Raw genomic sequence first — 15,639 nt, 5'->3', positions numbered from 1 at the left:
TTCCTCATATATCTCCTTCAAGTCTTAATTAATGGCCTCCTTTCTCCAAGAAGTCTTTCCTGGTTCCCCTTGATGCCGGCTGGTCCCTTCCCTCTGAGACTGTCTCCAATTTATCTGGTATATAGCTTGTTTGTTTACAGTTTGTTTTCACGCTGTCTCTCCTGAGCTCCTTGAGAGGAGGGAACTCCTTTTCTTTGTCTTCCCAACCTTAACATGGTGCCTGATACATAGTATAAGCACTCCATAAATACTTGTAGATTTGACTTGATGCCATTTAAGAAAAAAAAATTATCTTGGACATATCCCAAATACCCACAAAAAGAAAAGCTATGGTCATAGCTCTGAACCAGACATCTAAAACACCAATGTTTCATTGTTGTCATCAGAGTAATTTCAATTTGACAAACATTTATTGAACGCACACTGCGTGCCTTGTGTTCTGATAGTGACTCCTGACACATTTTCGTCCCGTGCCAAGGAATTAATATCCACTTGTCAAAATCCTGTTCACATAAGGCTAGATCTCATTCAAATGCTACCTCCTCAAGGAAGCCTTCTTGGATTCACGCCCCACCCCAACCCCAGCTGGAAGCAATCACTCCATCCCCATACCCCATAGCTTTTCAGTCTTCTACCATCTTTTCTTAATCAGATTTATTTTTGTCTTAGCTCTTCTATTGGAATAGAAGCTCCTTGGGGGCTTTGTATAGCACTTAACACAGTACCTGGCACATAGTAGGAAGGAAGGAAATAAGTATTTATTAAGTGCCTGCTGTGTACCAGGCAATGGCCAAATGCTTTACAAATATTATTTCATTTGATCCTCTCAACAACCCAGGGAGGTAGGTGCTATTATTATCCTCATTTTATAATTCAGGATACTGAGACAAAAAGAAGTTAAATGATGTGTCCATGGTTAGCCAGCAAATAAGTGTCTAAGGCTATATTTGACTCAAGTCTTCCTGACTCCAGCTTTAGTGCCTCTATCCACTGTTCCACGTAGCTGCCTGTAGGAGGTACTAAATCACTACTTGCTGAATTTGAATTTGATCGAATAAATTGAATTGAACTTGAATTTTGTCCACCCAGAACTAAATTCTTCCACTTACTATCACTGTGGTACGGTATGAAAAGAACAGTGTATATACAATCAGAAGACCAAGCTTCAAAACTTGACTCAACCACATACTGTAACCTTGGGCAAATCACTTAACCCCTCTGGGCCTTATTTTCCTCATCTTCAAAATGAGGGAGTTGGACTACACGGGCTCTGGGGACCCTGCTAGTTCCTTCACAATGCAGGAGATTCCCTCTCTGGGCTCACCTATTGTTCAGGTTCTCATAAGAGAGCAGCATAAAGCTTGTGTTTCTCTTGGATGAAAGAGCCACAATCCCCACCCCCCCTTCTCCCCTCCTTCCAGGAAGCCTGAAAGAGCAGAGCACCCACCAATGACATCTCATTCCTCTGTGATGCATTCATTGCTAGCTCTGAGATGCATTCACCTGCTGTGTTGATGCATATCACTTTGATCTCAGCAATGATTTTCCAGCTGAGATTTAAATATTTAGAGAATAATTTGGACTTGATTAGCACCTTTCATTTTGGGGTAGCAAAAGTATTTTATAAACATGTCTCCATTAATGCTAAGAGCACAGCAGGGAGACGGGCAGGTGGTGAATGATTTACATATGGAAAGACTTGAAGCAAGCAAAGAGGATTTTTGCCATATAAATGAATTCCCTGAAGAGGGAGCTGCGGATGAGAGGAAGAAGTGGGGAACATACATGAGTACTAATATTTTTAACATTTGTAGAACACAGATTTTTTAAACATATTCTTTGTACTTATAACCCATTATTCAATTTAATTCAGAAATATTTTTAAAGTATATGCTGTATACAAGTCACTGTCCTGTGTGCTGGGGATATAAAATAAAAAATGGAATCTCATCCCTGCATTCAAGAAACTGAAGTATTATTGGAGAACACAGCATGTACGTGGTTAAATTGCTAGCTAATTCAAGGAGGAGGGCAGCTAGATGGTGCGGTGGATAGAGCTCCAGGCCTGGTGTCAGGAAGACCAACACTTACTACCTGTGTGACCCTGGCATGTCATTTAACCTCTGTTTGCCTTAATCTTCTGGAGAAGGAAATGGCAAACTGCTCTAGTGTCTTTACCAAGAAAAACTCAAATGGGATCATGAAGAATGGGGCACAAATGAAACAACCGAACAAGAACAACAAGAAATTTGAGGAGGGCAACAGCACTAAACACTAGGCTTCCCATAGTAGAAGACAGCTAAGCAGAATTTCTAATGAAAATAAGGAGACTCTCAGACAAAGATGAGGAGTGTTACGGTTAGGTAAACCCTGGGGTTTATGCAAGGGGTAAAAAGCATAGACGAAGGCATAGAGGTACAGCATGGAATATCAAGTTTGGGGAACAGAAATTGAGCACATTTAGATTAAGCGTGCAGGTACCACCATTCTTCCAGTCACCCAGGTTGGCAACCTACAACTCATTGTTCACTTTCCATGCTCATCCACACTCCGTATCCAATCAGTGGCCAGATCTTGTCTATTTCACCTCTTCAATATCTTCCCTGTCCATCCCCTTCTCTTCACTTTAATCACACAACCACCCTAGTTCAGGTCCTCATTTCCTCTGATGTAGACGATTGCAATAACCTCTTAATTGGTTTTCCTGCATCTAGGCTGACTCCTCCCCATTTTCTAATCCACATAGCTGCAACCTGATATTCCTAAAGTATAGTTCTAACCAGACTACTCTCCTGCTCAATAAATTTCACTGACTTCCTATTGCTTCAAGGATTGAAAAAAAATCCCTTCTACCACTGCCAACCCTTATCCCCATCCAACTCAGCCCTCTCATCCTAAGTCCCTGTCTTGATCTTCTCTCCCCTCCATTCTACCGTTTGGAACCTTTGTTCTATCTATAGCAAGCTTCCCTTCCTTTTAGAACTATTCCTCTCACACTCTTTTCATCTCGTACTCATGGAGACTGACTTCCCCCAGAAGACATTGTGTTCCTGACCAGGCACTTTCTCTCATGCTCCTAGAGTCCCTGGACCAAGAGAAGAAATAAGCAGAGGAGAATAAGCTAGATAATGAGGAGTCTGGCTCTCATGACAAAATAAGAGAGATTTGAAGGAATTGGGAATGTTTGCCCTAATTGAGGGAGTAGGAATATTATGGCTGTATTCAAATACGTGAAAGATTGTCTTTATGAAGGAAGGATTTGACTTATTCTACTTAGCCTCAGAGGGCAAAAATCAGAGCAAAGGGCATGAATTGCATACAGGCTGACTTTGGCTTAATGTGAGAGACAACTTCCTTATAATCAGAGCTGCCCCACAGTGGAATGGGCTATTTAGAGAAGTAATGTTTTCCTTACAACTGGAGACCTTCAGATGGAGGCTAGAGATTGGAGATATAGTACAAAGGATTCCTGTTAACATTGGACTTATTTCGGTCAGTTGACAAGCATTTTTTTTGAATAATATTTTATTTTTTCCCAATCACATGTAAAAAATGTTAACATTCTTTTTACAAACTTTGAGTTGTAAATTTTCTCCCTTCCAACCTCACCTCCTCCCTCGCTAGGATGGTAAGCAATTTGATATAGGTTATTCATGTGCAATCACGCAAAATGTATTTCCATATTAGTCATGTTATGAAAGAAGACATAAATCAAAAAGAAAAAAAAACAATAAAAAGTGAAAAAATATACTTCTGTCTGTATTCAGACTTTATCAACTCTTTCTCTATAAATGGATAACATTTTTCATCATAAGTTCTTTGGATTATTTTATTGCTGAGAATAGCTAAGTCATTCACATGCAATATTGCTGTTACTACATACAGCATTCTCCTGGTTCTGCTCGTTTCATTCTGCGTCAGTTTGTAAAAGCCTTTCCAGGTTTTTCTGAAATTAGCCCACTTATAATTTCTTATAGCATAATAATATTCCATTATGATCATTCAACAAGCATTTATTAAGGTGCTTAGTATGTGCCAGACATGGTATTAAGTGCTAGGAATACAAAGAAAAGCATAAACATTCCCTGTGCTCAAGGAGTTCACATTCCAATAGGAGAGAAAATGAGTAAATAGCTATGTAGCAACCTAAAATATACAGAATACATGGAAAGTAGTCTCATAGAAAAGCCACTAACTAACAGTGGAGAATGGAAAAGACCTTTTGAAGAAAATGGAATTTTAGTTGTGTCTTAAAGGAAACCAGTGAAGCTAATAGGCAGAGGTGAGAAGGCATGGGGGACAGACAGTGAAAAGATCTGGAGTCAGGAGATGGAGGGTTGTATGCAAGAAACACTTCCCTGGTTTACTTAAATTTCCAACTAAAAATCTCATCTTCCACAGGAAGCCTTTCCCAACCTCTCTTATTTATGTATGTATGTATGTATGTATGTATGTATGTATGCATGTATGCATGTAATATTTTTAGTTTTCAGCATTGATTTTCACAAGACTTTGAATTACAAATTTTCTCCCCATTTCTACCCTCCCCCTCACTTCAAGATGGCATATATTCTGATTTCCCCATTCCCCAGCCAGCCCTCCCTTCTGGCACCCCACTCCCCCCCATCCCCTTTTCCATTACTTTCTTGTAGGGAAAGATAGACTTCTATGCCCTGTTGCCTGTATATCTTATTTCCTAGTTGCATGCAAAAACTTTTTTTTTGAACATCTACTTTTAAACCTTTGAGTTCCAAATTCTCTCCCCTCTTTCTTCCCCACCCACCCTCCCTAAGAAAGCAAGCAATTCAACATAGGCCACATGTGCATCATTATGTAAAACCCTTCCACAGTACTCATGTTGTGAAAGACTAACTATATTTTGCTGCTTACTATCCTATCCCACTTTGTTCAATTTTCTCCCTTGACCCTGTCCCTTTTTGAAAGTGTTTGCTTTTGATTACCTCCTCCCCCATCTGCCCTCCCTTCTACTGTCTCCCCTTTTTATCTTCTTCCTCCTTCTTTCCTGTGCGGTAAGATGCCCAATTGAGTGTGTATGTTATTCCCTCCTCAGGTCAAATCCGATGAGAGGAAGATTCACTCATTCCCCCTCACCTGCCCCCTCTTCTCTTCCTACAGAACTGCTTTTTCTTGCCACTTTTATGTGAGATAATTTACCCCATTCTATCTCTCCCTTTCTACCTCTCTCAATATATTCCTCTCTCATCCCTTAATTTGATTTTATTTTTTTAGATATCATCCCTTCATATTCAACTCACCCTGTGCCCTGTCTGTATATCTATACATATATGTATATATATATATATATATATATGTGTGTGTGTGTGTGTATATGTATATATATATATATATTTTGTAATACATATATATATATGTATATTCCCTTCAGCTACCCTAATACTGAGGTCTCATGAATTACATACATCATCTTTCCCTGTAGGAATGGAAACAAAACAGTTCAACTTTAGTAAGTTCTTTACTATTTCTCTTTCTTGTTTACCTTTTCATGCTTCTCTTGATTCTTGTGTTTGAAAGTCAAATTTACTATTCAGCTCTGGTCTTTTCACTGAGAAAGCTTGAAAGTCCTCTATTTTATTGAAAATCCATATTTTGCCTTGAAGCATGATATTCAGTTTTGCTGGGTAGGTGATTCTTGGTTTTAATCCTAGCTCCATTGACCTCCGGAATATCGTATTCCAAGTTTTTTGATCTCTTAATGTAGAAGCTGCTAGATCTTGGATTATTCTGATTGTGTTTCCACAATACTCAAATTGTGTCTTTCTGGCTGCTTGAAGTATTTTCTCCTTCATCTGGGAGCTCTGGAATTTGGCAACAATATTCCGAGGAGTTTTCTTTTGGGGATCTTTTTCAAGAGGCGATCAGTGGATTCTTTCAATTTCCATTTTACCCTCTGGCTCTAGAATATCAGGGCAGTTCTCCTTGATAATTTCTTGAAAGATGATATCTAGGCTCTTTTTTTGATCATGGCTTTCAGGTAGTCCAATAATTTTTAAATTATCTCTCCTGGACCTATTTTCCAGGTCAGTGGTTTTTCCAATGAGATAGTTCACATTGTCTTCCATTTTTTCATTCCTTTGGTTGATTTCTCATAAAGTCACTAGCTTCTACTTGCTCCAATCTAATTTTTAAGGTAGTATTTTCTTCAGGGGTCTTTTGGGCCTCTTTTCCATTTGGGTAATTCTGCCTTTCAAGGCATTCTTCTCCTCATTGACTTTTTGGAGCTCTTTTGCCATTTGAGTTAGTCTATTTTTTAAGGTGTTATTTTCTTCAGTATTTTTTGGGTCTCCTTTAGCAAGTCATTGACTTGTTTTTCATGGTTTTCTCACATCACTATCATTTCTCTTCCCAATTTTTCCTCTACGTCTCTAACTTGCTTTTCTAAATCCTTTTTGAGTTCTTCCATGGCCTGAGACCAATTCATGTTTTTCTTGGAGGTTTTTGATGTAGGCTTTTTGACTTTGTTGACTTCTTCTGGCTGTGTGTTTTGGTCTTCTTTGTCACCAAAGAAAGATTCCAAAGTCTGAGTCTGAATCTGAGTCCATTTTCTCTGCCTGGCTATGTTCTCAGCCAACTGCTTGACCCTTGAGTTTTTCAGCTGGGTGTGACTGCTTGTAGAGTATAGAGTACTTTGTCCCAAGCTTGAGGGGCTGTGTTGTTGTTTTCCAAGCTTTTTCTACCCAGCAAACTCTGTAGCGCAAGTGCTCCTTCTCCCCCAAGGGCTGCCAACCCAGACCGCGACTCAGATCTAAGCAGGTTCTGCACTCCTGCTCTGATCCTCCATGTAATTCCTCCCACCAGGTGGACCTGGGGCCAGAAGCAACTGCAGCTTGTAGTTCTGTAGCTGCACCACCTCTGCTGTCTCTGGGGCAGTGGCCAAACAGTGAACTCCTTTCACTCTGTCCCTGCAGTTTTTTCCCACTAACCTCTGTTGTCTTTGGTGTTTGTGGGTTGAGAAGTCTGGTAACTGCCACAGCTCACTGATTCAGGGTGCTAGGGCCTGTTCCTCCCAGCTCCCAGTCTGGTTAGTCCAGGTGCAGGCCCCGTTTGGCTCCGCTCCCCTCCACTCCCAGCTCCGTTTCAGAGACCTTACCCAGCGACCATCCAGGATGTCCTGGGCTAGAGCCCTGCTTCCCTCTGCTATTTCGTGGGTTCTGCAGCTCTAGAATTTGTTTATAGCCATTTTTGTAGGTGTTTGGAGGGTCCTGGGGGAGAGCTTTAGGCAAATTCCTGCTTTCCAGCTGCCATCTTGGCTTTCGCCCCTCCCAACCTCTCTTAACTCTAGTGCCTTCCCTCTCTTAATTATTTCCCATCTAGCCTATATATAGGTTATTTGTACATCTTTGTTTGCTTGTTGTCTTCCCCATTTGATTGTGGGTTTGTTGAAGGTAGGGACTCTCTTTTGCCTCCTTTTGTATCCCTAGTGGCACATAGTAGGTACTTAATAAATATTTATTGATTGATCCTCAATTAAGGAAGATAGAAAAAGGTAAGGTTAAAAGGGTTTTAAAAGTCAAACTGAAAATTGCATGTATGATACTGGGGGTATTAGGTAGCCTCTGGTATTTATTGAATTGGGGAACATGAAGTGTTCAGGAGGGTGCTTTATGAAAATCGTTTCAGCAGCTGATTGGAGGAGAAATAGAGTAGGAAGCAGAAGAGACTTGAGGCGGGGAGATCGGACAAGGTTATTACTCTAGTCCAAAATTACGGTGATGAAAGTTCTGAGATCCTCCAGCTCTGAGATTGAATGAGCAGGAGAGAAAGAGGAAGGAGAAAGAGTATAATATAGAAATCAAAGAAAGAATTTGAAGAAAGAATGAGTGATTATCAGTGTCTCAAGAGAATACTTGAGTATTTTTGGTATATACATATGTATGTATGTATGTTGAAGTTTTTTAAATTCAAAAACAAAAAAAGTTTAAATTATAGAGTATTTTTGGTATATACGTATGTATGTCTGTTGATGTTTTTTAAATTCAAAAACAAAAAAACTGAGTCCCAGTGAGGTTAAATGATTTGCCTGTTGCTTCCTATTACTTCTAAGGTGAGTCACAGTTAGCCTGGGAAGAAAACCTAGTCTGACTCCCAGTCAATCCAATTCAAAGCAATGAGCAGTGAGCATTCCTGTGTCCAAAACACCACACTAGGTGGTGTCTAATATTCTTTCAACTTCAACATGTTGTACAGAAAAGCAGAAATCTGTACATGAAAAGCCATTACAAAGTTAAAACCACCCCACTGGCAGTTTTGGTTGCTGCTTTCACAAGTTCTCTTTTCCCAGACTTTCAGAAGCCACTTTAAACAGGCTACCAAGAGAAGCTGGGGACCCTGCTCCTGTAGACTGCAGATTGAGCTCCTGGAGTCCATGGTCTTCATGTAACCCTTGCCAAAATGAAATGGTAAGACATAGGCCTTTTCAGCATCCATGAATGGGGTCTCAGAGATTGGCTTCTCAGGAAAGAGGGCCTGATTTTCAGTTCTGGCACTAAGGCTATTAGCAAAGTAGGCAGTCCCTTAGGGCCATTCTTTGTGAGGTAGGAAGAAATGCAATGAGACCCACTTTTTAAATAAATGCACATATTCTAATACCAGAAAACTCAGGTCTGTTTGTTTAAATAAGAAATTGTATGGAGTTCATATGAAGAAGAATAATAAGAAAGCCAGAGGAACTAAGAACTCCTCTACCTCCCCATACATGAATTGTCAACAACAGAAAAAACCACCCAAGGAGGCAACTAGGTGGTACAGTGGGTACAGCACCTGCCTGAAATCAGGAAGACCTGAGTGGCTTCAGACACTTACTAACTGTGTGACTCTGGGAAAGTCACTTAACCCTGACTGCCTCCCCGCAAAAAAACAATAAAGAAATAAGAAAATACCACCCAAAAATGAGGGAAGAGGCAGGAAACACTGTAGCTGCTACCACAGGAGGTATATACTAGCCCTGGAGCCTTTGAAGTGGGAACCCAGTGAGATCTGACACCCAAACAACCCATCCTACTCCACTCCCTCTCCCAGGCTGATCAGGTGTTGTGGTGCTTTCCCAACCTACTTCACCCTGGCCACAATACAGCAGATTTGCAGGCACAAAGGTACTATTGGCAAGGCCAACCAAAGGAGCCCAAGAATATGGCTTTGCATGAAGTCTAAGCCAGTCCCTACCTGCTTCCCCCAGTTAGGACCCCAGGCAGCTCCCCGCTCCACCAAAAATGATCCCAGTTGCTTCCAGCTGCCCTACCAGTATAGTCAGGCTTATGTGAAGGGATGAGTAGCCCTGGCCTCCATTCCCCAAGCCCACACTGACCAGGCCTCTTGATGACCAAGCCTGGGGGAACTCCCAGTCTTCATTGTCCCAGCTCAATCCAGAATGGCAAAGATTCACACTTAAACTCCCACTGTCTCAAAACCACCCAAAGACAGGTGCTGCCAAGATCCCTACTAGATCCAGGGGTGGGGAACCTGCCGCCTCCAGGCCACATGTGGCCTTCTAGGTCCTTGGGTGCAGCCTTTTGACTGAGTCCAAGTTTTACAGAACAAATCCTTTTATTAAGGGGATTTGTTCTATGAAGTTTGGATTCAGTCAAAGGGCTCCACTTGAGGACCTATCAGATAGGCTCACTTCTACCCCTTTCTTCAACAAAGCACAAAATAGTTTCCTTTTGGCCCAATTTTTAGTCTCCTCTCAGAGAAGGACACAGCGAGGGCTAAGGCCAGATCTACAACTCAGCCCTTCATCAAAGAAAGACACTATAGGACTAGATCCCAGTCCTGTCTCTCATCATTATCCTCTGCCCCATTCTCTGGATAATTCCTCTCTTTTTCTGCTTCCCCTCAAAGCAGAGCGGATTCCTTGCCCCTCCTCAGCCTAACAACCAGAGCACAGGGGACTGCTGGTACTACTATAATAAATCCACAGCACACCTAAGACACTTACTACTCCCACCCCAGGAAAATGAGTAGTAATTAGAAGAAAACTCAAACCTCAATAAAGAACTTCTCCAAGGGAAAGTCTTAAGAGTCAAAATTGCTTCAGAAACCCAGGTTGAAAAATCAATTGCTGGGAGAAAAGAAATGACAATAGAAAAATAAATTGGACTGTATATATTGCAGGAATTTCTTTAAAAGCAGTTAAACAAACACAAAAATAAATGAACCAACAACTAGGAAAACTGAAGAATGATAAAACACCTGTGAAAGGCAGCAAATAATAGAATCAACAAAACCCAGCGAAGATCAATAGACACCAAAAAAATAATAAATTGAAGAATAAACCTAGGAAGCAACAGGACTGAAAAGGTAACTAAATGATAGGACAATAGATTTGAGAAGGCAAAGTTAAAAAAAAAACATACACTAGCTTAACTGGGTTCCCAGAAGAAACTGAGAAAGATATTGTATTTAAGGGATTAATTTTTTTATTAATTAATTAATTAATTTTTAGTTTTAATTTAACAACATTCAGTTTCTCATGTTTTTGAGTTTCAAACTTTCTCCTCCTCCTCTCCTCCTCCCTCCCCGCCCAAGATGGCATGCAATCCGATATAGGTTCTATATATATCTTCACAAAGGAATTAATTTTTTAAATGAGAAAGACATTGTATTTAAGGAATTAAAGAAATTAATTTTTTAAATGTTCCACAAGAGACTAGTCCAGGCAATACTCTATGTAGAGAAAGAATATGTTAAGAAACCTGGAAGTAGAAATCCTAACAACTTCTCAAAAGCATTTAATCACAAAATTTTTTTAAAAAGAAAAATCACAAAAATTTCTCCAAACATCAAAGAGTAAAAAAGAAGCTATACTTATAATTAAATAAACATGCATTAGAATATCAGACTTTTAATAGTAAAAGTGGAAAGATTTCAAAGATGGACAAAAACATCTTTAAAAAAAAAGATTGGATACAAAAAGTGCATTCTTTGAAAATATGACCACATTGTTTAAGCACAAAGTGGTAGGATCAAAGGGACCTTGGAGGCAATGCAGGCCAATCCCCTCATTGTGTCGATGCGAAAAGTGAGGTTAAGAGACTTAAGAAAGAAGGTTAAGAGACATACTTAAGGTGACTCAGATAGGAAGTAGCAGAGATGGAATCTGAACAACCAGGGCCTCTGATTCTAGAGCCAGAGTTTTTTTCACTATGATGCACTGTCTCCCCAATAAATTCACTCTAATGACCAACAAGAGCTGAATGGATTTATCAACAAAAAATCCACAGCAGAGTGGATCCCTATGAGCAATGGAAGAGAAAATCCAAAATTACTGAACATCAAGTGATTAACAAAGATGATGATATTCTTTAAGATTCTTATTAACTTTAGTTAAAATGAATATCAATACACATGAAGGATAAAGTATATAATATCTTCTAACTATAGTAGAAATAAAATTAGTTTGAGATAAAAATGTATAATAACCAAAGTAAAAAAAAACAGAAAAGAACAATAAAATCATTTATATTGACTGTTTTTAAAAAACTGTTTAATACAATGCAAAATTTTTAAAATGGTGAGGAAAGAGGAAAAGCCAGTAATCTTCAAGGCAAAGCTAATCTGTCTAGACTAAAACCGGATTTAAATCTCAGATAAGGAAAGTAACCAATGGTGTTAAAAATATAAATGTAACCACATTTGTTTATTATTATAACTCCTGGCTCTGGGTCCCCTAGGAACCCTGGGCTCACCCAGACCAGGTTGGATCTTGGGGCTCAGGTTGTACTCTAAAATGGATCTTCAAGTTTCTATTTCTGCCTCTGACTCCACCCCAAGTAACTCCCCCAAAATCTCTAAAATAAAATTCAAGTGTGGTTTGTGTCTAGGGTTTCCCTAAAATCTGCGTGGCCGGGTCCTCTCTGTAAAAGATTAATGATGTACAATGAGGGTATCAGGAATTGGACAGTTGTATCACTTCACCATGGAAACTGCCAAAAAAAAAAGATTCACAGGCTTACTTGGAGAACTAAAGAAAACATAAAAATTCTGGGATCTGATCTGATGAGACAAGCACGTATTCCCACCGCCATGTTTTTATTCAACAGACCATGGTTACTGCTGGGAGTAGGGGCAAAAGGAAAGTGTGGAAATAAATCCTTTCCATCCAGGCAACACTGGTAAATATTTAACAATCAGCTCTCTGGGGAGAAAATATGTGCACTACACACTTTTCAGTTTAATTTGCATTGTTAACATTTTCTTCAATCATTTTCTTAATTGTAGAAATCAACAAAATAATAAATCAAGCCCTGATTTGTAGCATTTGCTGATTTCTGAGATGCGAATTCTCATACTGAAAATTTAACTGAAAATTTAACAAATTTCAAAAGTTAACTCAATGTAGCAGCTGGCTACAGCATACCTCTACCTCTATCTTATCTTGCTGCCAAAGTAAATTTTCTTAAAAGTACAGATCTGATCATATAACCACCCTACACAACCAGCTTCTCTGGCTTCCTGTTACCCTTAGGAACAAATATTAATTCCTCTGTTTAGTTTTTAAAACCCTACACAAGCTGGCTGACAACCAATCTCACCATATGGTGGTGAAGGGAAAAATAAATAAAACATGCAACAATTAACTTTTTATGTATACCAAACAATTAAACAGTTAAATACACAGGAAAGATATAAGAATAAATCAGTAATAACAATAATTAGGAGCCCCAACTGTTTACTATCAGAATATGATAAATTACATTAAAAGATTGACAATTAAACATTTACTGCATTGGATGGCTAGCTCTTTGGGAGGGGGAAGGGAGGAATATTTTGAGAAATTCTGAAGATTTTGTTAAAAAACAAAAGATATAATTAAAATTCATTTTAAAAAGATTAACTTTTTTAAATTCCAGGTGTACATGTAGTAGTAGTGATCAAGTATTTCAGGAGTGATCAAAGGAACCCCTTATTTTTTGGACTGGGACACATCCTATGGAGTGTCTTGTTAAGTTAAGTTAAGTCCCTTGTTAAGAGACATGTATCTTCCTGAAATGACAAGACTGCCTCTGCTGAACACAAAGTGTCACCCCAACAGGAGGTTTTTTTTCTTTCTCAGTCTAATATAGGGATACCTCAACTATGTCACAGACTCAAAATATAGATTGTAATTTGAAATGATTTGGATATTTCTTTGCAGTGAAACTCCATTTGAAAAGGTAGAAAGCAATGTAATATACAGAATAAGCATTATAAAATCCTTAAAGATTACAACCAAAACAATGTAAGTATACACAACATAAACTTTTATTTCAAAGCTCATTTCTGACTGCTTTTTTTTCCCCTATTTTACATTAGTTTTTGAATAATTAGTTTTCCCTGACAGCCAGTTGTATGAATACCTTTTGTGGTATTTATAACCTCTTCGTATTTTTCAAAAACCAACCAGTCTTTTTTGTTTTTTAACAGTATCGTTCACGGACCATTGAGGCTTTTGGCCAGTTTGGTGGGAAGCGGTGCCTATATTCTTTGGGAGACAGGCGTAGCTGTGAGTCTGCTAGCATCTGTGATGATGAAGATGACTGTGGCAATGATTTTAAATGTGAAACAGGTATTGTTTCTATCACTTCGATTCACCAGTGTGGGGTAAATTGCTTGGCTGACATTCTTGGGTACAGATTGTTCATTCTGAGTTCTGTTTGTACACAAGAGTGAAAAAATTTAAACTCTTAGTTTAACTAGAATTTCTAAAGGTCCTTGTATGTGTCTCATCCAAAGAGTTCAAGCTTATCTGTATTGTTCTCCATCTTCATCAGTCAAAGAGATTGGATGTCTTTAGAGTTCAGTATGTGCATGAGTGTGTGTGTGTGTGTGTGTGTGTGTGTGCGTGTGTGTGTGTACACATTGTGTGCACCTGGGCATAAACATGATATTCCCCTATACCATAGCAAATGGAGACTTATGATTTCCCTCAGTGAAGTACAGATGGCACCCTAAAATGATAAAGAATCAAAGAACATTTTATTCCACTTTGGGCAATATAGATTATCCCTTGCTATATCAAATCATTATTGTTTCTGATTCAGGTCGATGCATTAAACAGCGGCTTCTATGTAATGAAGACAATGACTGTGGAGACTTTTCTGATGAAGACAACTGTGAAAAAGACCCACGTCCTCCCTGCCGTAGTGAGATAGAATTGTCTGAGCTTGGCCGGACAGCTGGATATGGGTCAGTATCCACTTAAATTACAGAGGAAATAAACATTCTCTGGTTAGGTGAACATTATCTCTAGGGAAAAGACAAGTCGCATTGTAGACAAAACAAACCGTTATTACCAGTGCCAGGTCACCGAGGAGATACAATGAAATCCTCCAGGATAAAAACAAAGTGCCAAGGATCCTCAGCCCTTGGTGGCCCATGCAGAGGTTAAATCCCTTGTGCTTAAAACAGCTTGGCTCAGATCCCAGTCCATTGGCTACTTAGACAGGGCCCCAGGGGGAATGTATCCTCTTTCACTGAATGGAGACACAAAAAATCCAAAGTTCAAATTTCAGCTCTAGTCTGATTTACTAGATTTTAGTTTGATTTACTATACTGGCACAGTATTTAGTTTGATTTACTATGTCTCTTAATTCCCAGCCCTCTTTTTTAGGACCCTAATCACCTGATAAGTCTAGAGTGCAGCAAAGGAAGCTGCTGGGTAACTAGTTAGTTTGATAGCTTGGCTAGTTAGACTATCACACTAGTTAGTCTGACAGTCTTCTCCCCAAGGAATTAATGGTTTAGGGGTCTTTTTTAATCAAATTATTTTCTTTATTTTTTTATTTTTGTTTTTTTTTTTTACTGGGAAGAGTAGCTCATGTATTAGTTGGTCACTCTGGAGTATATAGTGTTATATTAAACTAACTAAATGCATATTTACTAGTTGTGTGGCCCTGGACAAATCTTTCTAAGGCTCAGTTTCCTCCTCTATAAAATGAGAATAATGATACTTCTACAACCTACTTCCCAAGGTTATCATGAAGAAAGGGTTTTAATAATAATAATAATAGCTAATATTTATATAGGATTTTAAGTTTGCAAAGCACTTTGTATATGTTAACTCATTTGATTTAACAACTCTATGGGGTAGGTGCTATTATGATCCTCATTTTACAGATGAGGAAACTGAGTCTTAGAGATACTAAGTGACTCGCTTGGGGTCATATAGCTAGTAAATGTCTGAGCCATGGAGGTTTCAGCATCAAGTCTTGCTGACTCTGAGTCCAACAATGCATTCATTGCACCACCTAGCTATGTCCAAAAACAAAGTGCTTAATATACATGACTTGTTGGTGCCGCTACTTCTGCCACTGTTGTTGTTTTGTACAGAACTGTGATTATTGGTAAGGGAAATGTTCTTCTATCAATGCAGGCCAACAAGTGTTCTGTGACATAATCTTAGAGGATCACCCAGTGGTATTGAGAGGTTAAGATCCCCGATCCTACTGCTTTCTAGCCGTGTAAGCTTGGGCAAGTCATATAACTTCTTTGAGAGGTTAAGTGACTTGCCTGAAGTTACACAGTTAAATGCTTTGAGCCAGGATTCAAACTCAGATTCCATGATTCCCAGTTCAAGCTACCTTCCTTTTCACTACATTGGGTTTTTTTAAATAGACAAAAAAA

At 39.0% G+C, this 15,639-nt stretch overlaps 1 protein-coding gene across 1 annotated transcript in view; it reads left to right on the top strand.

Annotated features, from left to right (window-relative positions):
• Positions 1 to 15,639, top strand: part of C9 (complement C9) — a 65,386-nt gene that overhangs the window by 9,500 nt on the left and 40,247 nt on the right. The window contains exons 2-4 of the mRNA XM_036759060.1: positions 8,321 to 8,438; positions 13,441 to 13,582; positions 14,058 to 14,202. Of these exons, the coding sequence (XP_036614955.1) occupies positions 8,321 to 8,438; positions 13,441 to 13,582; positions 14,058 to 14,202 (405 nt within the window). The remainder of the gene's footprint in view (positions 1 to 8,320; positions 8,439 to 13,440; positions 13,583 to 14,057; positions 14,203 to 15,639) is intronic.

This window comes from Trichosurus vulpecula, chromosome 1, assembly GCF_011100635.1.
Source record: "Trichosurus vulpecula isolate mTriVul1 chromosome 1, mTriVul1.pri, whole genome shotgun sequence".
Classification (NCBI taxonomy): Eukaryota; Metazoa; Chordata; class Mammalia; order Diprotodontia; family Phalangeridae; genus Trichosurus; species Trichosurus vulpecula.
Note: the sequence above shows the minus strand (reverse complement) of the source record. Positions and strands in the feature narration are given on the sequence as shown.